A 25,860-nucleotide genomic window follows, 5' to 3' on the forward strand; every position below is an offset into this window, starting at 1 on the left:
GACCGTTTAAGTTATTCACATCATGATCGGGATTAATGAGCGCCAAAACCTTTACCAAGAAGTAAAAAATTCAACAAAAAAAGCGAAACTTGGCAGTTATTTCTATTTTGTGTTCTCAAACTCAGTTCTTTGAGAGATTCACTCAACAGGAAGTGATGTCAGGCGTTTGTTGATGGATGACTGAGGCTGGTGGAAACCTGCAGGAAACTCTTCCTTCAAACGATTAATTCAATGAATCTGCTTTTATTGTTGTGACTGTCCCGGGTGACCTCTGGCCTCTTACACGGCTGTTTCCATGGCAACGACCCCTTTATACCCCCAGCAAGAGTTCAGCTCCACAGCCAGGTAACCATTTATAGCTCAGTTTTTTTATTTTGGTATTAAGTAATACTTCATTTTGTGTGTATAAAACTTGCCAGACGAATCTAACCGTTCCAACTACTACTACTACTAATCTTTTCTGTTTACAAAACAATTGCAGATTTTTACAAATATTTTGACTCATTATTGTTTAGATAAAAAGATAATTTAATTCAATAAACATGAACATCTCATTTGCTTTGTGATTTAAATCAGTCAACCTGATTGTTTTGTTTTTCCCGCCAATAAACATGATTTTTGCATAAAAACAAAAAAATTACCTTTATTGCAAAGGAATCATAATTCAAAAGAGTTATGTAGATGTACACATATATAATTCTCTACAACCTGCGTTCTCCAATGCTAAATCTGAATGTCACAGTACAACGATGGTCATAAATGTGTCGTGTATGATATATGAAAATGAGATATTGGGACTGCAGCATTGATCCGGCCCGGTAAACACGGATTCCTGATGTGGGTCGACACTGTTGCTGTTTGGGATTCTTCTTAGCATTAATGGTTTAGTAACGATCGTTATAAGCTAAAAAATCCCAAACAGCAACATCAATGCACTGTCCGTCCTCGAGGACTTGTGATGTTCTGGATAGTGCATTGTGGGATATTATTCCGATTATTCGGACACCAGATATCATTTTTGATATATTTTTACTAGCGAGTTCTGCTCATATTTAATACCATTGTCTAAAGTTAAACTATAGCAATAAACTGATGATGTGAGAAAGTGTGTGAATAAAGTTTGGTTTGACTGTGCAAGTGTAGGAGATGATGGGACTTTATGAAAGTGTGATCTAGATTGGTTAGATTAGACATGACTTCTGATTTCTGAAGCGGTTTCACAGTGGAAGTTCCTTTGACCGCAGATCTGTGTGTGTGTGTGTGTGTGTGTGTGTGTGTGTAGATAGTCCCTTGAATGCAATGAATGTAACCGTACGGCTCAAACTCTTATTTGTTTTAAAGGTAAAGTTCAGTCACTGAACAGACTCCCTAAAATAATGACTGTTTCCCGTGGGTCAGTGTACCAGGGATACTCAACCCTGCGTTTTCAACCAAGCCACAAGAGGGTATATTAATATCCGAAAATGACACGCCTCATCTAATTATTGCTACTGATCCCAGCATGCATCGCGCTTGTATTCATCTAGTTTCATGTTGTACTGAAGTATGGCATTTTTCAAATTGGTATACAAGCATGACATTTGGCACAGATACTCTCTAAGGCTCGCTTTTTAGGAAAAAGGCGTTGGCCATTCAAAAATTCAACATGACGGCCATTTTTTCAAGATGGCCGCTATTTCTGTCAAATGCCTCAATCGTTCAAACAGTGATGTAGACGTAACATTTTGTGAAAATACTCCTTTAAGAAAGTTTTTTGGGGAAAAGGTGTGTGGCGTGCCACTCAAATATTCAAGATGGCGATCATTTTCAAGATGGCCACCATTTCTATCAGAGCTCAATTTAACCCTTTAACTGCCCCCCCGAAGGTATTAGGCAGATTTTTGAAGAAATGGTGGCCATTTTTGATTTTTGGGACAAGAATCTTTTTTCATTAACATGTCCTGAGTGTATTTGTAAAACATTTTATGCTTGGATCACTGTTTGAATAATTAATAAAAGCATCCCAGATAGCAAACTGACATTGAATCAACGTGGAAACGACGTCTCTCATGACATTGAAACAACGTTGATTTTGCTCATCGAATTAACGTTGAACCAACGTCAGACGCGGCATTCTTCAAAGCTAAATGAAAATCGAAAATTGGTTTGCTTTCATAACGTTGAAACAACGCGTTGATTTCAAGTTGATTTTCCGTTAGTTTTGAAAGAATGACGCGTCTGACGTTGGTTCAACGTTAATTCGATGAGCAAAACAATGTCAGATCAACGTTGTTTCGATGTCAAATTTCCACGTTGATTCAATGTCAGTTTGCTATCTGGGATTGAATAGCAATGGCGGCCATCTTGAAAAATGGCTACCTTATTGAATTTTTTGAGGGAACAATGCCTTTTTTCCAAAATAGTGGCCCTCAAAGAGTATCTGTGCCAAATTTCATGCTTGTATACCAAAGTGAACGATTGTTTTGCTAATCTGCAGCACTATTGTCGCTTGTCTCAATATGAGGCTTGCTCTTGTTCCTCAGAACCGGCACCGAACGACAAGCGTTACTACACAACCCGTCCGCAAGCTATCACAGTCTTTTACCATTCTTTTTAAAAACATCTTTTAACACAATTTATTAAATTAGTTATTTGAACAAATAAAATTCCAAATGGGGGGCCATTGTGAAATGCGAAGAATGCTAATTATATTTTAGTTTTGTTGTGCATCCGTGACGTTAGCTTGAGGAGTTGTTCTTGACGCGATGATGACGCTAGTAGCCCAGCGCCCTGGAAAAGGAGTTCATGAAAACTTGACCTAAACTAGAACGATAACTATATGGGCATCCCCACCAGCAGACAATATCATTCTGTTAAATACAAGTGCATGCTGCGGTTTTGTCGTATGCTCGAGCTCTTTAAAGTCTGATTGGCTGTCAATGTTTATCAATGTTCAAAAAGAGATTCCAGCAATATTGTTCCTCTGTGTCGTTAGCGTTACAGTTGTGGTGTGACTGCTATTCTCCTAGAGTTATAGCGACTATATGGTTATAGTTATCATTCTTGGCGTAGCCAGCACTTTATTCTTCGAGATCCGTTGAGGTGCGGCTTACGTTCACGACACATTCCTGACCTCCTCTTTGAGTCCTCAGATCAGAGTATATCCGATCATCCAGCATGGAGGCCAGTTTGTCTGACGGACTTGTGTCAGTGTAGGTGTGATGCTTGTAGTCCGAATCGGGCACGCGAGTATTTGTATGGGAATGCAAATGAGACGCAAGTGTGTTCATCAACGGCGGCCCGTCTCGGTCCACGACCTCCATCTGTGAATGTTTATGCGAGTCTGCGGGATTAGCAAAGTCCTCCAGTATCCCACAGTCCCTCGCACTGTTTTCCAGCGGTTGTGATGTAAAGAAATGCCGGCTTGTGTTGTTGCTGCTGTTGTTCGCGTTTTCCTCCAGATCTGGACCTGAACTTCCAGCACCCGAGGGTGGACCAGCACCTCCGACTGTTTCCGGCTCGGGCGATTCCGTACCCGCCGCTCCTTCGCTTCCCTCCTCATCCGCCGCGCTAGCGATGCGAGGCAAGGTGCTATGATAGCGCGTGTCCAAGGGGTAGTTAGCGCTGTCGCCTCGGCGTAGCGGATAGCAGCGCTGTCGCTCCAGGGATGGCGAGTATCGGACGGTTCCAGGATCGCTGTATTGTTTGCTACGCTGCCATTGCTTCCGGAGATGAATACGGGACCGGTGACGGTGCCGTAACGAGGGGGACCCCTGCTGGTCGAACTGAGGATCATGCCGTAGGAATTCGTTGAACAGCGCCTCGGTCTTCTCATCGATGCTGTAGTCTCGTCGGCGGAAGCGAGGCCGGGGTTGCGTTTCTTGGGAAGCTTTCGCCTCGTCTTCCAGCTCCTCTTTAAAGAGTCGTGCCTCGAAACTCTCGCAAACCGTGCCTTTGCGGCCAGAATTGGTGAAAAAGCGCCTGCGTTCGGATGCGGTCTTCGCAGAGCTACTTCCGAAAAGCCTAAGTTCCTCGGGAGCCTTGCAGGGAGCCTCGATTGAGGCGTATCCGCTGTCCATTTGCAGGAGCTTCCGGTTGTTCGTCTCTCCTTCAGAATCTACACTGTCCCGTCTGTTTCTCCTCGACCCGGCGTCCCGGACCACGTCGTCGTACGGCAGCTCGCCGTCCCCATCCATGTCGTCATCGATGTCTTGCGACTGGTAATTGGGGGCGCCTGATCTTGACGCTCCCGCTGAACAAACGCTCTCCGCGTCGCTGCGAGTGGAGTCTCTGTCGTTACTGCTCAGGTCCGAGGAGGCGTACTGTTCCAGCGAAGCTCTCAAACTCCAGATGTCCCGGTATAAGCTGGGCTGATCTAGACTCTCCTGATGACCGAACTCTCCTGAAGCTCCTGCCATCATCTCCTCCATCTCCTGGGAGCAGGGAAACGCAGGAGTCGTGTCTTTGGGCACTGCATCTGTGTTGTGTTTGAGCTCCATTACAGCCTCTATCTCTAACCTGAAGGAGTGCAAAGACATGATGTCAATCGCCAGACAGAAAGGTAAACATTGTAAGTTACGGTGCATTGGGTAATATTTAGGATGATCTGTTGACAGAAATGCAATCACATTTTTTAAATCTTAGTACCGACTTCAATGTTACTTTTGACAACTCGAGGATTGTTTTGGAATTGGACTTTGACTCCTGAAACTCAGATCTGGCCCGACACTATGTTGCTGTATGCGACTCCGGAGTGTTCAATCCTGATCCTGGACTTTTGTTCCACCCTGCCGGGTTTGTCACCATGCCTGAACTTCTGGGATATTTTGAGCGTACCTGCTGAGGGCCTGAGGAGCTCCTGCATTGGCGTCCAGAGAACCGGCCGAGAGGCGTCTGGGCGGCTCCATCTGTGGGTTTTGCAACAGAAAGTCATCAACTCCACCCTGGAAGTTTTCCTCTCCCTGGTCCAGAGTCTCACTGGCCGCCCGCTGCCTCTGAAACACACGTCTCCGTGGAGAACCTAAAAGAAGAGCAGGGATAGCCAGGTAAGACCATGCACAGATGACTCTAGTTGACTTAAGCCGGTGCACACTGTGCGGTTTTGCTAATCCTGAAGGAATCCTATGATCCTAGGCTAAAATCTGAAGTCTTTGATCGTTAGTTTGACGTGTTCACCGACTGCCGATTAATGTCCGTTGCGTTGCGTCCATTTTTGACCGCCGACGAAATTCTGGCAGTGTCAGAAGTTTTGACTCTCCGACGACCTCCGTCAAATTGTCTTTTTTTTATTTAATAGTATTTTTATTTCAGTTTTACTCTTAGTAATTTTAGCACTTCAAATTTTGGATTTGTTTTAACTTAGCTTAAGTTTTCATCTAATATTTATTTTTATTTCAGCTTCACCATATATTTTTAGCTAACAACCCAGAGGCCCAGGACCGGATCTGGGCCGACACTATGTTGCCATTATTTAATTTCATTCATCAGGAAGCAGATTTGTCCTGTACTCTTGGTTGAAGTCTGTGAGCCAATCAGATTTCAGAACAGTCACGTGACTTTAACTAGACTAAGCTTCTCGACCCGTATTGATTCCTCTTAGCTGAATAAAAGCTCTCATTGTTTACGGAGACTGCCTTTGAACTTTGATTTCTGAGCAATATTGCAGCTCATATCGTAAGAATCATTATTTTAAGTTTGGAGAACTTTAAAACATCTTTCAGACAACAAAACGGTCAACAAGAGCGTTTAATGAAACTGAACTGCAGGAACTATTTGATCTGAAGTCAACTATTATTAGGAATGAATTATTTAATAATTACATGATGCATCACCTCTCATATCAAGACTCGCTGCTCTCTGGATGGTGTCGAGTCTCCATTTCTTGACGCTGAAGAACGGACCCGCTCCCTCCAGGCTGGCGTGGCGTCTGAGCTTAGACAGGAAGTGGAACATGGTTCCCTGAGCTGGACAGGAAGTGACATCTCTGTCCATCAGCAGGCTTCTGCTCATCACCTCAACCTGGAGAGGAAAACCAGGAGTGAACAGACGGTCACAGGTAACATGGAGAACATCCGGCTCATATTACAATCCTTAATCAAATGTATTTAAAGGGGTTTAATGCCCCTTTTTACAATATGTAAAATAAGTCACTGTTGTTCCCAGAGTGTGTATGTGAAGTTTTAGCTCAAAATACCCCACAGATATCTTTTTACAGCATGTTAAAATTATCATTTTTTAAGGGGGCAGTACAAACACGTCATTTTGTGTGTGTGCCTTTAAATGCAAATGAGCTTCATCTCCAGGCACAGCTTTAAGAGCTTGTGTAAAATGTAAATTGAATTGGTAAGGGGCGTTACATTTCTGACACGCTCTAAACATCTGACCAATCACAACAGAACGGCAAGTTGACCAATCTGAGCAAACTGGGCTTTTCCGAACGGCAGCTTTAAAATGGAGAATGTAGTTTCTACGATACAAGCGTAATTACGCAAATACAGCATATTTTGCAATGTCCATTTCTCACGTAACTTCTCCCCAACTCAAACATCATAATCTGTCTGCTTTAGTCTGATAGCCACTCCCCTAACTCTCCATCTGCTACAGTAGCCACTCCCCTAACTCACAGTCTGCTACAGTAGCCACTCCCCTAACTCTCATTCTGCTACAGTAGCCACTCCCCTAACTCATTCTGCTACAGTAGCCACTCCCCTAACTTTCAGTCTGGTACAGTAGCCACTCCCCTAACTCAGTCTGATACAGTAGCCACTCCCCTAACTCTGTCTGATACAGTAGCCACTCCCCTAACTCTCAGTCTGATACAGTAGCCACTCCCCTAACTCTCAGTCTGCTACAGTAGCCACTCCCCTAACTCTCAGTCTGAGACAGTAGCCACTCCCCTAACTCTCAGTCTGATACAGTAGCCACGCCCCAAACTCTCAGTCTGATACAGTAGCCACGCCCCAAACTCTCAGTCTGCTACTGTAGCCACTCCCCTAACTCTCAGTCTGATACAGTAGCCACGCCCCAAACTCTCAGTCTGCTACAGTAGCCACTCCCCTAACTCTGTCTGATACAGTAGCCACTCCCCTAACTCACAGTCTGATACAGTAGCCACTCCCCTAACTCTCAGTCTGATACAGTAGCCACGCCCCAAACTCTCAGTCTGCTACTGTAGCCACTCCCCTAACTCTCTGTCTGATACAGTAGCCACTCCCCTAACTCACAGTCTGATACAGTAGCCACTCCCCTAACTCTCAGTCTGATACAGTAGCCACTCCCTTAACTCTCAGTCTGATACAGTAGCCACTCCCCTAACTCTCAGTCTGATACAGTAGCCACGCCCCAAACTCTCAGTCTGCTACTGTAGCCACTCCCCTAACTCTCAGTCTGCTACTGTAGCCACTCCCCTAACTCTCAGTCTGATACAGTAGCCACGCCCCAAACTCTCAGTCTGCTACTGTAGCCACTCCCCTAACTCTCAGTCTGATACAGTAGCCACGCCCCAAACTCTCAGTCTGCTACAGTAGCCACCCCCCTAACTCTCAGTCTGGTACAGTAGCCACTCCCTTAACTCGCAGTCTGATACAGTAGCCACTCCCCTAACTCACAGTCTGATACAGTAGCCACTCCCCTAACTCACAGTCTGATACAGTAGCCACTCCCCTAACTCTCAGTCTGATACAGTAGCCACTCCCCTAACTCTCATTCTGATACAGTAGCCACGCCCCAAACTCTCAGTCTGCTACTGTAGCCACTCCCCTAACTCTCAGTCTGATACAGTAGCCACGCCCCAAACTCTCAGTCTGCTACAGTAGCCACCCCCCTAACTCTCAGTCTGGTACAGTAGCCACTCCCTTAACTCGCAGTCTGATACAGTAGCCACTCCCCTAACTCACAATCTGATACAGTAGCCACTCCCCTAACTCACAGTCTGATACAGTAGCCACTCCCCTAACTCTCAGTCTGATACAGTAGCCACTCCCCTAACTCTCATTCTGATACAGTAGCCACGCCCCAAACTCTCAGTCTGCTACTGTAGCCACTCCCCTAACTCTCAGTCTGCTACAGTAGCCACGCCCCAAACTCTCAGTCTGCTACAGTAGCCACGCCCCAAACTCTCAGTCTGATACAGTAGCCACTCCCCTAACTCTCAGTCTGATACAGTAGCCACGCCCCAAACTCTCAGTCTGCTACTGTAGCCACTCCCCTAACTCTCAGTCTGCTACAGTAGCCACGCCCCAAACTCTCAGTCTGCTACAGTAGCCACGCCCCAAACTCTCAGTCTGATACAGTAGCCACGCCCCAAACTCTCAGTCTGATACAGTAGCCACGCCCCAAACTCTCAGTCTGCTACAGTAGCCACTCCCCTAACTCTCAGTCTGGTACAGTAGCCACGCCCCTAACTCTCAGTCTGGTACAGTAGCCACTCCCTTAACTCGCAGTCTGATACAGTAGCCACTCCCCTAACTCACAGTCTGATACAGTAGCCACTCCCCTAACTCTGTCTGATACAGTAGCCACTCCCCTAACTCACAGTCTGATACAGTAGCCACTCCCCTAACTCTCAGTCTGATACAGTAGCCACTCCCCTAACTCTCAGTCTGATACAGTAGCCACGCCCCAAACTCTCAGTCTGCTACTGTAGCCACTCCCCTAACTCTCAGTCTGATACAGTAGCCACGCCCTCAGTAGCCACTCCCCTAACTCTCAGTCTGGTACAGTAGCCACGCCCCTAACTCTCAGTCTGGTACAGTAGCCACTCCCCTAACTCGCAGTCTGGTACAGTAGCCACTCCCCTAACTCTCAGTCTGATACAGTAGCCACTCCCCTAACTCTCAGTCTGATACAGTAGCCACTCCCCTAACTCTCAGTCTGATACAGTAGCCACGCCCCAAACTCTCAGTCTGCGACAGTAGCCACTCCCCTAACTCTCAGTCTGGTACAGTAGCCACGCCCCTAACTCTCAGTCTGGTACAGTAGCCACTCCCCTAACTCGCAGTCTGGTACAGTAGCCACTCCCCTAACTCTCAGTCTGATACAGTAGCCACTCCCTTAACTCTCAGTCTGATACAGTAGCCACTCCCATATCTCTCAGTCTGATACAGTAGCCACGCCCCTAACTCTCATTCTGCTACAGTAGCCACTCCCCTAACTCTCAGTCTGATACAGTAGCCACTCCCCTAACTCTCAGTCTGATACAGTAGCCACTCCCCTAACTCTCAGTCTGGTACAGTAGCCACTCCCCTAACTCTCAGTCTGGTACAGTAGCCACTCCCCTAACTCAGTCTGGTACAGTAGCCACTCCCCTAACTCTCAGTCTGATACAGTAGCCACTCCCCTAACTCTCAGTCTGGTACAGTAGCCACTCCCCTAACTCTCAGTCTGGTACAGTAGCCACTCCCCTAACTCAGTCTGGTACAGTAGCCACGCCCCTAACTCTCAGTCTGGTACAGTAGCCACTCCCCTAACTCTCAGTCTGGTACAGTAGCCACGCCCCCATAAACGCAACACATGTGCAACTATGAGCTGTTGTTGTTCGTTCATAATGTCACCAAATGAAACGCTACTGCAGTGTTCCTGGTTTCTCAGCACTGACTCACGGTGTGTGATCGGGGAGGTCTGCCGGGGTGTTCAGTGCTGGTGGTCAGGGTGGAGTTCAGTGTGTCTCCGGGAAGAGCACAGCTGGGGCTTTGACTGATCCACAATCCTGGAGCCTCCGGCACGGGGCCCTCAGCGGGCTGCACACACACACACACACACACACACGCCAATCACGGACATGATTGGAACAGGTTAAACGCTCTGGGTTAGGTTTAGTGCTTTGATTATCTCGCAGTTTTAGAGTAAATGTGATTATGAAAATATCTATATTTTATAAAAAAATTTAAAGTACAAGTTTAAGTTGGAAATTAAATTTCCAGGTTTATGCTCAAAAACGAAATAAACTAAATGGATTATAAATGTAGCGTAAATATAATTATGCATAAAAAAATACAAAATATTAAATAAAAAAACATTATCAAACTAAAATATAGAAATTTTATTTAATTGAAAAAAAAAAATGTGACCAATACACAAAGAGCACGAGAGGGTTAAACTGTTTCTTTTGTCCATATTATGCACAAATGCTGTATCAGTGTCATTTAGAAAATACACTTTATTTATTTATTTAGTGTTTAGCAATGTTGTTGATCTGTGTTGTGCTACTTACATGTTATCACTGTGAAGCTGCTTTGATACAATCTGTATTGTGAAAAGCGCTATATAAATAAATGTGACTTGACTTGACTTGACTTTATTTCGATAGTGCCCTTTAGACTGAAAGCATGAGGTGTGTGTGTGTCACCTGGAATATGGAGAGAGACGGGTGTGTCGAGGGCTGTTCGGTGACCGTCACGCTGTTCTCCGGGGAATCGCACTCCATGATGGTGAGGATCTTCAGCGCCGGCGCCGGGATGTGCAGGTGTGTGAGACGAGCTTTCTTCAGGTGATGGAAGTCTCCTTCTGTGAGTGTGTACCTGACAGAGAGAGAGAGGGCTGCACGATTTACCTACGCTATCTCACGACCAATTCGTACGAGTGATTCAAAAGTGGCTAATTCATACGACCTCACTCATACGAATTTGTACGATTTGTCTAAACCCACGTGACGGTTATGTTTAGGGGCGGCGTCAGGGGTTGGTCATTTGTACGAATTCATAAGAATTGGCTAATTCGTAAAATATGTACGATTTAGCAAAATCGTACGAGTGAGGTCGTACGAATTGTTACGAATTAGCCACCTCGTAAAATTCGTACGAATTCCCGTGAGATTGGGTTGGATTTACACTTAAACTGATTTGAATTATCGCAATTATGACTGTGATTGTTAGTTATGTGCAGCGTGTCAGTGAAGCACGGCTCAGGAAATAGTGAACTAATTACTCTCTCTAAAAGTAATGAATTACTCGGTGTCTAAAGTGATCACTTGCTGTCTAAATCCCATAATAACCTCGACCACAATACAAGGATAGATGTGAAATATAGTCTGCTCTTTTAATTCTTTTCAAAAAATAATATATAGGTGCATAAATCATTTTTGAACTGACCAAAGTATTAGAAGTGAAAGGTTAAGGAACCGTGTCTGACCTTCGACCTTTCTCCTGGTCTTTGGCGCTCTGGTCAAAGATGGCGGCCTCGTTGAAAGAGACCCGTCGCCCGGTGAGGGACGCGGACAGGAAGTGATCCGTGTTCGTATCGCCATGACAACCGGAAGTGGACAGCGAATCCCCGCTCTCGAGTCTGATGGTGATGTCTGACGAAGATGAAGAAAAACCTCAATAATGCACTTTGGTTTCTCTGTTCAGGAGGGATGATGATCAACATTGTGGCTTAAATAACTGCCGATTAAATTTGAGATTTGTTCAATTCACTTCAGACTCTTTGAAACTCGCTATTTCTACAGATAATTGGTCGAATATTCGTTGATGCTTTTTGAGAATTGTTTAACTCCCGGACCATGATCAAGATCTGTTAGCTACTTTTGGGGATCGTGACGACTGATCGTGTTTTCATTAATATCTTTCTCTCGCTTTGGACAAAACCAACCGACATTTACAATATAGATATATAACAATTGATTATATATATAACAAATCTCATTAGAATAAAAAAAACCCTAATAAATATCCTATTAAGCGATTTAACCGATTAATATTGAAATCTGTTGATAGAGTAAAACTAAGAGCACCTTGAGCCGGCTGACTCTCCTCCACGTATGTAGTGTTGGTTTTCTCCAGGTCATCACTGGCTCTAAATGTCAAACACACACAAACAACAACATCATAATGTGAGAATATCGGCATCATTCATCCCAACACTCCAGCATCTGAGCTGTCTTGATTTGTTTAAGAACGCGACACACACACACACACCTGAAAGCGGTGTATTCTGAGATAACAGACACACACACACACTATATGTGCGGATGAACAGGTTTCTACGGAGCCCCTCTAGTCCCACTTTGGTAAAAAAAATTAATTATAACTATCTTGTGGCCACAAGATTAGGGTTGGGTATCGTTTGAATTTGAACGATTCCGATTCCTTGTTTCGATTCCGGTTCCTAACGATTCTCGATTCCGATTCTTTTAAGAGGCGGGGTCAAAAAAGTTTAGCTAACCTTGCTAACCAACGGCCTTTCTGAAGGAAATACACCTTCGGTAAAAATACTCCTTTTGTCACAAATTTTGCATTTTGCCGAGATTTCGTTAATTTTTTGAAAAGTGAAGCCACACTTTGGACCGCCGACGTAAGCTACTCATGTTCGACTCGCGCGGTTATGCCAACACTTCCGGTAGACGCTTCTTCGTTGGTGTTGTTCAGCGGTTTCTTCTTCCGCTCGGCGGACTGTGAATATCGAAACTAGGAATCGAAATTTTAACTTTTGAACGATTCCGGGAAAAACGAAAAGTTAGTCTCGGTTCCAATCGATACTCGATTCTCGATACCCAACCCTACTCAAGATAGAGTTAGTATCTCGAGGCCACGAGATTTTTTTTTACCAAAGTGGGACTAGAGGGGCTCTGTAGGTTTCTCCAGTATTCGCAGTTAAAAACACTTCGTGTTGTGCTAATGTTGACCTGGAGTATCGTCGTTCTCCTCGACAGCATCGGTGACAGAAGACCAGAAGAACGGACAGAACCATCAGCGTCCCGCCGGCGAACACACACACCATCACCATCAGAAGCACGTAGTTCTCCTGAGAGCCTGACACCAGAGGAACGTCCTGGAACACACACACACACACACGCTTGTGTTGGCATTTCACAGAAATGTTGGACTCAGAAACCCTCCAGAATACCTAAGAAAGCGCAGTTCTGTCAGGACCGCTATTGTCAAATACGATTGACCGTTAGCGTACACTTTGGACCGGCGGTCTGGTTCTGTTCACACAACATGAAACATGCAAACTATATAGCAGATTGTATAGAATGTAACAATGAGCCACCGAGAAAAGCATACTAAAAACAAGGAGCCCATTGTGTAAAAAGAAAGGTACGCATGCGCAAAGAAGGTTGCCCCAATTAAAAATAAAATGATGATGCAGGTGTTTTTAATCTGGGAGGAGTAATAAGGAGGAGCAAAGAGAGAAAAGATAACGATTTGAGCGCTAATTGGGCACCACAAGGTATAAGAAATAAGGTCAGCTGGCATCTCACTTTGTTGAACTGCTCAATAAAGTTAAGACCTCAAACTTCGACTCTGAAAGATTTTTGAGACCAGATTTTGATGACATGATTTGAAGACTTATAACAGCGATAACCCCACTTACACTGTGTCCTAACTAAACGCGATGCGATAAAATTCGCGTTTCGCCGTCGCGTCTGGTTAGGAAAAAACTCTGATTAACATGGAAAAGATACCGTTTATCGCGTGTAGTTAGGACGCGGTGTTAGGGTATACAGAACAGAACCAACTGAATTTATTGCAAGTATCATTGATTAATAAAGATTTTAATGTAGGTACAACATAATTGATAATTTAGTCTGATTCGAAAGGGAATTAGAATGCTAAATGCTGACGGAGACAGGTGGAGCTGGGCTATTCAATACTGAAGTTATGAGTATTGGTCTGAATATTCAGTCCCTCCAGAAAAACGTGATTATGCGATCGCTGAATTCAATGCAAAATCAGCCAAAGTCCGCATATTTATGCGGGGGCCGCATTTTTTTCAAATACGCCGCACTTTCGCCGCATAAATTGCCGATTTCCTTGCAAAATATGCGGGGTTTGCATAATTTCATAATCCTCGCATTTTCGTTGCAAAAAAAGTCACATGTATCTTAGCAGAAAGTTGAAAAATGTTGCGTTTGCTTCACACAAGAGCAGCCATTTCCCCCTGTTTCCATGGGAACGTTATGAAGTGACGCAATTACGCGACGCCAGACAGACTCACGGAGGCGATTGACGACATCTCACAAATCAAACTCGTATAACTGTCTGTCACACGTTCTACCGTCACATCGTTACTTAATAAACAACATAAGATATAAGAAGTAGCATCAAACAGAAATTACCCGCACACATGGGGTGTTTGAGGCGCACATATAACACTGCAGAGAGTTCAACAGGAGCGCGCAGCTCTTAAAGGGGCCACGCCTTATTTACACTCGTTACAGTCTGAAATAAAACAAGATGAGAAATTAAATATTCCCAGCACTTTCTATGATGTAGTATGCTTGCTTATCAAAGGAAGTAATAAGAAATGACTAATACATTAGCCTAGTGAGAACAGGATGTTGGGGGAATCACTGAAAAAGAGAAATCTTTTTCATCAAACCGCAATTTTTGCAAGTTCTCTCAATTTTTGCAAATTTCTGTAATTTCATCGCATAAAATTGCATAAATATCCTGCATATTCCATCGCATTTTTAAAGAAAACGGGCCGAGTAATCAATCAATTTTTGCCCGCAACAATCACACAAAAAAAACTCCACGTTTTTCTGGAAGGACTGAATACTATTATGGTAAATGTTATATATAAATCGCACATTTTTTCACAAATTTTTGGAAATTACCACCACAAAATCAGTCATTTTGATCGTAAAAATCACAAAAAAAAAATCGTGAAATCCTGGAGGGACTGTGTATTGTCTTCGAGTGCCGCTTTACAGCTGAATATGAATTTGTCTCATATTTGATGAAGTTTGCATCATTGATTCTGTGTATTACTGTGAGGCTGCTTTAGAAACGCTCCACTAATGCTGTCAGATTAAAGGCGTAATTCACCCCAAAATGATCATGTCATCGTTTACTCAACATCTTATTGTTCAAACCCGTATGCCTTGCTTTCTTCAGTGGAGCTGCGGCAGATGTTGGAGAAATGTGTTATTTTTGTCCATATAATGAAAGTCAAAATATCTTCAGGTCAAGTCCTACAGGTTTGAAGGACATGAGGACGAGTAAATGATTCACTATCCCGGTTTACTCCTCTTCATTAAATATCCATAATTCATCTGTGTGGTAAGTGAATGTACTGGAGACATCTGATAGTTCTCCGATGTCTAATAATAAGTAACTGTGAGAGATGAAACTCTAATGAAAGATCTTCAGTTTGTCTCTCTGAATGCGAAACGAGGACATAGTGCGCTAAAATTAGACAGAATTAGGCCACTGAGGAGTGTGTGTGTCTGATTTCACTTTCTGTGATGTGAAATATAATTATGATCTTTCTGTTTAGTGTGTGTGTGTGTGCTCATGAATGTTTAGTGCGCACGACTGGGACAAACACAAGCTCCTCCCAGGGGTTTCCCTCATGCGAGGTCAATCTGTCCATCCCGTGGGATCAGCGTCTCCATGGCGACAGCATCCCTCACCTGAGGTCCTCATTGAAGAACAGGTGAATCACTCCTGACTCCAGATCAGCATTTATGCTCATATGCATAATCCATACTAAACATGGTCCGTATATTTCTAACTCGGATGCTATTATTATCTAAAATAGATTTAACAATATTAGTTTTGTTTTTTGTCGTCCGCAGCGAATGAACTCGGAAAGAAACTGATTGAGATGGACACACACTGATCTCCTGCATGTTTTGTGTGTTGTTACACAGTACTTACACTTTCATTTCTTTGAGGGAAATGATGACACATTTCCAATAATCGATTTGGTTATTTTTTGAAAAAGTTACAATGGTAACCAGTGTGTGTGTGTTTGTGTGTTTGTGTGTGTGCGTGTGTGTGTGACCCGTGTTTGTTGGCAGTGAGTTGTGACTGTTTTACTCACAGTGGTGAGGCGGGTCTGTAATGGAGACTCATCACTCATGGTCCAAAAGCGTGTGTGTGACGCCTGCAAAAGCAGAAGAGAGAGAGAGAGTCTGTCATTGAGTGAGTGAGAGAGTGAGTAAGTGAATGAGTGAGTGAGCGAGTGAGTGAGTGAGCGAGCGAGCGAGTGAGCGAATGAGTGAGCGAATGAGTGAGCGAGTGAGTGAGCGAATGAGTGAGTGAGTGTGTGTGTGTGTGTGTGTGAGTGAATGAGTGAGTGAGTGTGAGTGAGTGAGTGTGTGAGTGAGTGAGTGAGCGAGCGAATGAATGAGTGAGTGAGTGAGCGAGCGAGCGAGTGAGTGAGTGAATGAGTGAGTGAGTGAGCAAATGAGTGAGTGTGTGTGTGAGTGAGTGAGCGAATGAGTGAGTGAGTGAGCGAGCGAATGAGTGAGTGAGTGAGTGAGCGAGTGAGTGAGTGAATGAGTGAGTGAGCAAATGAGTGAGTTTGTGTGTGAGTGAGTGTGTGTGTGAGTGAGTGAGCGAGCGAATGAATGAGTGAGTGAGTGAGCGAGTGAGTGAGTGAATGAGTGAGTGAGCAAATGAGTGAGTGTGTGAGTGAGTGAGTGAGTGAGTGAGTGAGTGTGAGTGAGTGAGTGTGTGAGTGAGTGAGTGAGCGAGCGAATGAGTGAGTGAGTGAGCGAGCGAATGAGTGAGTGAGTGAGCGAGTGAGTGAGCGAGTGAGTGAGCGAGTGAGTGAGTGAGCGAGCGAGTGAGTGAGCGAATGAGTGAGTGAGTGAGTGAATGAGTGAGTGAGTGAGTGTGTGTGTGAGTGAGTGAGTGTGTGTGTGTGTGAGTGAGTGAGCGACTGAGTGAGTGAGTGAGCGAGCGAATGAGTGAGTGAGTGAGCGAGCGAATGAGTGAGTGAATGAATGAGTGAGTGAGTGAGCGAGTGAGCGAGTGAGTGAGCGAATGAGTGAGTGAGTGAGTGTGTGTGAGTGAGTGAGTGTGTGTGTGAGTGAGTGAGTGAGTGTGTGTGTGTGTGAGTGAGTGAGCGACTGAGTGAGTGAGTGAGTGAGCGAATGAGTGAGTGAGTGAGCGAGCGAATGAGTGAGTGAGTGTGTGTGTGTGTGTGTGTGAGTGAATGAGTGAGTGAGTGTGAGTGAGTGAGTGTGTGAGTGAGTGAGTGAGCGAGCGAATGAATGAGTGAGTGAGTGAGCGAGCGAGCGAGTGAGTGAGTGAATGAGTGAGTGAGTGAGCAAATGAGTGAGTGTGTGTGTGAGTGAGTGAGCGAATGAGTGAGTGAGTGAGCGAGCGAATGAGTGAGTGAGTGAGTGAGCGAGTGAGTGAGTGAATGAGTGAGTGAGCAAATGAGTGAGTTTGTGTGTGAGTGAGTGTGTGTGTGAGTGAGTGAGCGAGCGAATGAATGAGTGAGTGAGTGAGCGAGTGAGTGAGTGAATGAGTGAGTGAGCAAATGAGTGAGTGTGTGAGTGAGTGAGTGAGTGAGTGAGTGTGAGTGAGTGAGTGTGTGAGTGAGTGAGTGAGCGAGCGAATGAGTGAGTGAGTGAGCGAGCGAATGAGTGAGTGAGTGAGCGAGTGAGTGAGCGAGTGAGTGAGCGAGTGAGTGAGTGAGCGAGCGAGTGAGTGAGCGAATGAGTGAGTGAGTGAGTGAATGAGTGAGTGAGTGAGTGTGTGTGTGAGTGAGTGAGTGTGTGTGTGTGTGAGTGAGTGAGCGACTGAGTGAGTGAGTGAGCGAGCGAATGAGTGAGTGAGTGAGCGAGCGAATGAGTGAGTGAATGAATGAGTGAGTGAGTGAGCGAGTGAGCGAGTGAGTGAGCGAATGAGTGAGTGAGTGAGTGTGTGTGAGTGAGTGAGTGTGTGTGTGAGTGAGTGAGTGAGTGTGTGTGTGTGTGAGTGAGTGAGCGACTGAGTGAGTGAGTGAGTGAGCGAATGAGTGAGTGAGTGAGCGAGCGAATGAGTGAGTGAATGAATGAGTGAGTGAGTGAGCGAATGAGTGAGTGAATGAGTGAGTGAGTGAGCGAATGAGTGAGTGAGTGTGTGTGAGTGAGTGAGTGTGTGTGTGAGTGAGTGAGCGAGCGAATGAATGAGTGAATGAGTGAGTGAGTGAGCAAATGAGTGAGTGAGTGAGCGAGCGAGTGAGTGAGCGAATGAGTGAGCGAGTGAGTGAGTGAATGAGTGAGCGAGTGAGTGAATGAGTGAGTGAGTGAGCGAATGAATGAGTGAGTGAGTGAGTGTGTGAGTGAGTGAGTGTGTGTGTGTGTCCATTCTAATGGGTCACAGACAGCAGAGAAACACAAAGCTAAATGCAAATCACACAATAAATCCATATACTCAATCACAATCAGAGAGTGAGTCATCTTTTAAAAGCGACGAGAGAACTCTCCTCAAAGACTGATAGAATCAACTCTTCTGTCTATCAACACACACTCATCCGTCATGTGGTCATTTGTATAATTGTGACTCAACAGTGATTGTTCTGCACTCTTAGAAGAAAAGGTTCTATCAGCGCTACATATTTGGAACCCCTAAAAGGTTCTATACACTCTTAAAAAAAGGGTTCCTCTGAGTTCTATATAGAACCCTGGGGTTCCGTACTTGGCCAATAGAACCTTTTTAAAAAAAAATGGTTCTAAATAGAACCATTTTGGAATTCCATATATGAAGCGGGGGATGGAACCATTTCTGGTTCTAAATAGAACCATTTCTTCTAAGAGTGTGTGTGTGTGTGTTTTCGGCTGTTAAATCTCTTCCTCGCCTCCGTCTATATGTCATGCTAATGCGTTTACATGTGTGTGTGTGTGCAGGTCAAGCCGATGCTGATGAGAATGTTAATCACAGGTGTGTGACGTGAAGTGAAACGGGCCGAGACGCACCGGACTGTGACGCTCTGGTAGGACTGATGCTGCTTAAACACACTCTCTCACACACACACACACACACACACACACTTGTCCAGTGAACTAGAAGCCATAAAAACACTCAAACGTCCGATTTATTCAGCATTCATTAAAGCTCTTTAATTCTGACCGCAATTAAACAGCGAGCCGATGCTTCCTGTGTGTGTGTGTGTGTGTGTGTGTGTGTGATGCTTGGAAACTGAGTGTCCAACGGCACATTGAGTATTCATGAAGAAAACTACTGCTCCAACACACTCTCTCTCTCTCTCTCTCTCTCACACACACACACTCACTGACACACACTCAGTCACACACACACACACACTCCTGGCGGATGTGATCTGGGGCATTATGGGATAGATGAGGCTGTGGTGAAAGTAGGACACACAGAATCTGCATCGTTCGGATTTATTAATGAAATCTAGAGAACAGGAAGTCATGTGACCGACACAACGCTGGCCTATATTTGATATTTATGTTATATTTGTTAAGGGGTACAAGTAAAATTAGCTGATAAAATACTTCTCTGTTTTAAGATATTGTGAGTAAATACCATACAACAACAGCTTTATGTATATATTAAAATAAAATTGTTATATTTTATACATAAACACACACACACACATACACATATTACATAAACACAATTGTCTGTTAGATGCGATTAATTTGACAGAAATTGCGACTATATTTAACTAATTAATGCATTATATTTGTATATGCAGTAGTTTAGTCATACTATCCTAATTTATATTTCATTTATATAATAATATATGCTGAACATTAATTATACATTTTAAAACTTTTTACATCGGAATGTGGAAATATTGTTCAGTCTCACTAGTCAGTAAATTGATTGAAAATAAATTGAATATGAATTATGAGTGTTGTGACGTGTGTGTCTGAATGATGTAAGCAGGTTTCGTGATCTGCACATGTGAACGCATTGAGACACACACACACACACACACACACGTTACATAAAGCCTGTGTGAGGTGAATGATTTATCTGCAGTGTGAAACACACACACACACACACACACACAACAGCCTTTTGTTGCTCACGAGCGTTTTACAGTTAATCCGGCGCGCGCGACCGGTAACGCGCGCGGCTTGTTCGGTTCGCTTACGTCACTATTTCTGTTTTGAACGAGAGAGTCTTTTAAATGTTGATGCATCGCGATTCGCGACGCTACAGTGAAAAGACGCGACGATCACGAGACGCGCGCAACGCACCGCACATTCCCATCAACGCGGTAACATTATTAACCAAATACGCGTTTTGTTGATTCATTGATTCGGACGCGTGCATAACGCGCTTCATCATCATCCTCAGTGCATTAAAGCATGTTCAGTCAAACGCGGGCACGCGGATGAGCGCCAGATGTGTCGGTGTGTGAAACATCAGGACTGCGCGCGGGAAACACTCACCTATCCGTAATGCATGCTGTTATAAGCGCTCACCAATGGCACGAGCTCCAGTGCGCGTTACATTCATCCGAACGGCAGCAGAGTTTATGAATGAAACCCGGGGTGAAGACACGCCCACTGGCGCTGAAGACACGCCCACTGGCGCTGGTGACGCGAGCGGTGGGATTCCTCCTCGGTGTGCGTCAGAGAGGATGAAGATGAGGATGATGATGATCACTCACTGCAGAAATGCACCGATTCACAAAAGCGCTTGGGTTCAAACAGAGCCAGTTATAGTTATTATTAGTTATTACTTGCTTATTAATATCGTGCATTTGGGGAGCGCGCATGAAATGTGTGAGAAGCAGAACCAGAGCGCGTGCGCTTTATACTAATGCACATTTACACTGTTCATACTTACTCTGTAAATAAAAATCATTCTGTAAGATGTAAATAAAACAAAGATTATTTAGAGAACGGTTTTACAAGAAAATATTTAAAAAATGTCCAAAAGGGTGTTTTTTTAGCACGAGCTCAATTCTGTTTTATGTTTAATGATGAAAAATACTCCAGTATCTCTTCTACTGAAACAGATTCAGGTGTGTGTGTGTGTGTGTGTGTGGAAGAAGATTCGTAACTAAAGTTAATATAACCTAATGCACAAGCTCTTATTATTTATTTATGGAAATGTGAAATATATGGAAAGTATGAATGCAGATGACAAATATTGCAAATAAATATGCAACTCACATATAAACAGAAACACATTCTACAGGATTGAGGAAAAGCTAATAATTAAGCTATAAAACGTCAAATTAAAATAATTTAAAAACAATCAAAATAAAACACTTGCTAAAATTAATTAAAAAAATTAAAATTAAAAAATAAAATAAAGAATTAAAATATTTTTAAATAGGAAAAAATAAAACACTTACTAAAATTAATGAAATCATACATTTTCTAATTAAAACAATTAATGCAAAATAAAAGACTAAAATTAATCAAACCATAAAAATCTGACAAATTAAAATAATAAAATGAATGCAATCCAAATAAACACTTACTAATTAGCCTAATTGAATAATGAATAAATATGAAATGAAATGAAAAATAAAAACCATATCAAAATAAACCACACTAAAATTAACTAAACAACCATAATTGCAATTAAAATAGAACAGTTATTAAATCATATAAATGTAAAATATTTTCTAAAATGAATGCAAAATAAAGCAGTCACAGCGCTGCAGTTCCCGAGACTGCCACACGGCGGCGCTGTTTCTCTTCATGTCAGATCACGTGTTGCACAGCATCAGTGCTCTGAATGTCCCTCTTTGATCCTTAAAAAGTGTGTGTTTAGTTGTTTCTTAAGTGTGTGATGCATGAAAACCTGTCCTGATCCAACATCAACATCAGGACGTCCTCTGTGAAACAGTGTTGGGGAAAAGTTACTTTTAGGATAATGCGATACACACTCCTCCTCACTTCATCTGTCTGATCAATGATCATGGGGACACGAGAGCTGTCAATCAAGAAATGTGAAAAAGTAATGCGTTGAAAAAGTAATCAGATTACGTTACTCAAACCACTTGCAATGAGTTACACACAACACTGCAAATGTACGTCACTGTCGTGTGTGTGTGTGTGTGTGATTACTGGAAGTCATCAGAACCGTGGGTTTGAGCTCTTCCTGTCGACTTCCTGCGTTAATGAAATCATAGACGAGTGAAAACCACTTCATGTTTCTGTGTTCACTTCATCTGAGTCTCGCCAACATCTGCCAAACACACACAACACACACACAGAGAAACCAGAAAGTGAAAGTTATCAGGTAAAACCGGTTGTGTGTGCCGCCACTGCTAACCTGACCTTTGACCTTCTGCTCCTAGTGCTTTTTAATGAGGCGTTACCATTCATAAATGTGGAGGAAGGAAGAAAAAAATGATCAAAAGTGAAAGTAAAGACATTTATAATGTCACACAAGATTATTTCAGATAAAAGTTGTTTTGAACTTTCTATTCATCAAAGAACTCTGACGAATAAAATGAGTCAGTTTCCACTTAATTACTCGAATATATGTTTATTGATCATCAGATCCTCATATTAGAGTGATTTCTGAAGGGTCATGTGACACTGAAGACTGGAGTAATGATGCAGAAAATACAGAGGAATAAATTACACTTTACTGTATATTCACATTCAACACACACACACACACACACACACACAGTCTGTGCCTTCCAACAGTGCAGCTCTGAATGCAGCAAGTAACATTGAATTACAGAACATTCTGAAGTAGAAATTAGTAGTAAAATAGTATCAAATTAATCAAAACTGCAATTAAAGACATATAAAGTTACAAAACAGATTATATTTCATATTCATCAAAATATTAGACAGCACACCTGCATTTACCATCAAATTGTGCAGTAGTTCTTGTAAAACACACCCCAATAATCTTATAGTAAATCTTGTCCAGTGTGTGTGTGTGTGTGTGTGTGATGACTGGACTCTCTGCGGTAACTGCAGCTATTACAGTGTTTCACTGACAGAGCAATCAACGCGTTATTTCTGAACGTTTAAAACAAAACTAAATAGTAACGCAGAGTTAAAGGAAGCGTTCAGTGTGTCCTTCTGCAAATATTGTGGGAATGTTACTTTTGAATGTTCTCGGAACGTTCTGAAACAAAAAGTAACATTTAAAAAACGAAAGCAAAAATGTATCAGAAAAAGAAACATTCCATGATCGATGTATGAATAATGTTATTGTGCTGACCAGTGTTGGGTGAGTTACTCTAAAAAAGTCATTAATTACTAGTTACTAATTACCTCTTCAGCAGTGTAATTAGATTACTGTACTAATTAGTCTCTCTAAAAAGTATTTAATTACTTCCCATATCAATCTCAACCAGCTGAATAACACAAGGATAGACATGAATCTGTTTTAATTCTTTCAAGTAAATACTATAAAATTGCATGAATTATCCTTAAACTCAAGGTTACATTATAAAAACATACTTTTTAGCATCAGACAATACATTTTGATGTTAAACCCACTCTGATCTCATGACATTTCACACTTTTTTCATGCATATTTTACAATAATTCATATGAATTTGTACGAGTGCGGTCGTACGTTTTAGACACCTCATAAAATGCATATGAATCGCTGTGAGAACGGATTGATCTATACACAGTATTTACCTCAATTACAACTAATTAAATTACAGATAAATGAAGAGTAATCCCTTACTTTACATTTTCAAGGGAAAAATAATTAAATTACAGTAACTAATTACTTAGTACTTACAGCAATAATCGGCCGAGTGTCGTCTTTAATAAGAGATCAAACTTCTGTCGCTCTAAAGCGTTCAAGGTTTACCTCAGTTTAAGGTGGAAATGTAATTTTCAGGTCTATGCTCAAAAGTGTATAAATGGATTATAAACACAGCGCAGATATAATTTAGTGCCATAAAATCCCCTAAAAAAACACTGAATATTGAACAAATAAAAATGATTGAACTAGTATTTCATTGAAATAATAAATAAATGTCACTCTTTGTTTCAGCGACACACGGAGTGTTAAAGTGGTTGTCTATGACGTGGCTTATCAAAGCAAGTATAATGTGTTTCACACACACACACACGTCCTGACTAACCCATGAGTAACTCGTATTACTTCATAATTCACCCCGGCATGGACTGTAAAACAACAACACGCGTCATGTTGCAGGAATGTTCTGCTCCAGGAACAGGGCTGGGATTTCCACTCACACAAATACTCGACATTCCTCTGAGTTTGAGCAGACTCATCCCGTAACACACACACACACACACACACTAAAGCATGAACTCTAGGTGATGAAGAACAGCAGATTGGAAAAGAAGAATGTGATCTTGAGTCACGCCTAGTAGACGAGTGACACTCGTGTGGTGATTCATCATGATCTTAATATCACATCAAAATAAACATCAATCTCTGAACTGCTGATAACGAGGTCAAACTCATCAGGACTGTTTGACAGATCACAGTATTTATCTATGATTCATGTGTTCATAACGTCCTCAGAGCTAATACAGTTCAGATGCAATGTAAACAGTAAAGTAGTACATGAAGAGATCTTGCAAGTTCAGTATGGAGTACCACAAGGCTCAGTGCTAGGACCGTTGCTGTTCACCCTGGATTCAACATTGAATTTAATATATATATATATGTATATATGTATTAGGGATGCACGATATATCGGCCAGCATATCGGTATCGGCCGATATATGTTCATTTTTAATGTTATCGTTATCGGCCTGGTAAGAAAATGTGGCCGATATATTAAAGCCGATAAATGATGTATTGTTCCCTTCAGCTGAGACACTTGTTGAGCACTGTTTATGTTTTTTTAATTTCTTGAAATATGATTGAAATCTCTTCAAAAAAATTAAAATACGTTTCGGTGCAACATGTGCAGCGCAAATCTGTTAAATCGGCTACATAACACTATAATGAGAACATCAATATAATTGTGTGCTTGGGACATGGGTTTAATTGTGAGACTTTTGTTTTTGTAATCAGATATCGGTTATCGGCTTTCAAATATCAAGAATTATCGGTTAATCCCTAATATATATATATATGTAATCAGGTACAGTTTATATTTATTAATATTGCGACATCAAATCGACATAATAGGGATATCGATTAATTAACCCTTGTGCTGCATTAGATTTTTAACACCGTTGAGTGCATTAAGGACCAAAAATGGCCACATATTAAACATTGCCTAAAATATTATATATTATTATTATTTTCCACTTTTACCAAGTTAAATCTTTTAACCAGCATCAGTCCTCATCATAACTACCAAAAATGTATTCAATTTCAGGATTTTAACCCTTTAATTACCAGTTTTGTTTGCGAAACCATCGATTTGTATAAGAGGAAAAAACACAAAAATTCAATTATTGTCAATAAACTAAATGCAAAGAGAAAACTTTAGATTTGGATTATCACAGTCCCACTTTGCAAAAAATCCCACTTAGCGCGTTAGAGACCAAAAATGGCCACCTATTAAACATTGCCTATTGCCTAAAATAAGGTGCATTTCCACCCATAGGGAATAAATATGTAGTGACGTCATCTGGTGGAATACACTATATGATGCAAATATAATGCTTTTGCTTCAAAATGAAAGGATGTTTGTGCAAAAATCATGTTTCATGTATTACTGACACGTTTTAATGGGTTTCAATGGGCCATTTTTGGTCTTTATGGTGCTGAGTGTTACTATTTGATCTACACAGTGTGGGTTATACATATTTTGCAAAATGGGATCACATTTTTTACATGTATCCAAAAAGTCACAATTTTGCCAAATTTCATACCATTTGCATTAAAACAGCCAAAATGGTCAAAGAAACTAAACTGCAAAAGACCAAAAATGTCCCTAATGCAGCATAAGGGTTAAATAGATAATCTAGAAATCTAGTAAATATAAATAACACAAACAACTAAATGTCTGTTCTTGGGCAAACATAAACTAATTATTTTCCTAATTTATATACATTAATAAAGAAAGAAAGAAGAAGTCATTGTGTGAAATCTTCAGAAAACGTGGTGAAAATGTGATGATGTTATCAATTCCAGTTTAATCTCAATCCAAGAATCAGATCATAGTGTTTGAGTTATTAAATGGAATGCTTCACTGTTATGAATGATCTCAGGGTTCGGACGCTGATTGGAGCGCGCTGTATATATGTGGGTGTCACGACCGGTCCGCTGATTGGCTGAGACGCGGGGGGCAAGCGTGTCCGCTAAC

General features: G+C 42.2%; 2 protein-coding genes across 2 annotated transcripts in view; one reads left to right on the forward strand and one right to left on the reverse strand.

Moving 5' to 3' along the window:
* Positions 1 to 190: 190 nt before the first annotated feature.
* On the reverse strand, positions 191 to 20,186 carry cbarpa (CACN subunit beta associated regulatory protein a). Its single transcript, XM_039661117.2, has 10 exons — positions 20,072 to 20,186; positions 15,748 to 15,810; positions 12,599 to 12,744; positions 11,708 to 11,769; positions 11,107 to 11,272; positions 10,325 to 10,496; positions 9,579 to 9,716; positions 5,811 to 5,997; positions 4,816 to 4,999; positions 191 to 4,497 (listed from the first exon to the last, which is right to left on the reverse strand). Exons 2-10 carry the CDS (start codon positions 15,784 to 15,786, stop codon positions 3,060 to 3,062), a joined length of 2,532 nt encoding a protein of 843 aa, XP_039517051.2. The 5' UTR covers positions 15,787 to 15,810; positions 20,072 to 20,186; the 3' UTR covers positions 191 to 3,059.
* LOC120471329 (midnolin) overlaps positions 15,097 to 25,860 on the forward strand; it is a 24,753-nt gene continuing 13,989 nt past the window's right edge. The window contains exons 1-2 of the mRNA XM_089131641.1: positions 15,097 to 15,357; positions 18,548 to 18,633. The gene's annotated coding sequence lies outside the window, so the exon portion shown is untranslated. The remainder of the gene's footprint in view (positions 15,358 to 18,547; positions 18,634 to 25,860) is intronic.

Source organism: Pimephales promelas, chromosome 5 (assembly GCF_988280905.1).
Source record: "Pimephales promelas chromosome 5, fPimPro1.hap1.1, whole genome shotgun sequence".
Classification (NCBI taxonomy): Eukaryota; Metazoa; Chordata; class Actinopteri; order Cypriniformes; family Leuciscidae; genus Pimephales; species Pimephales promelas.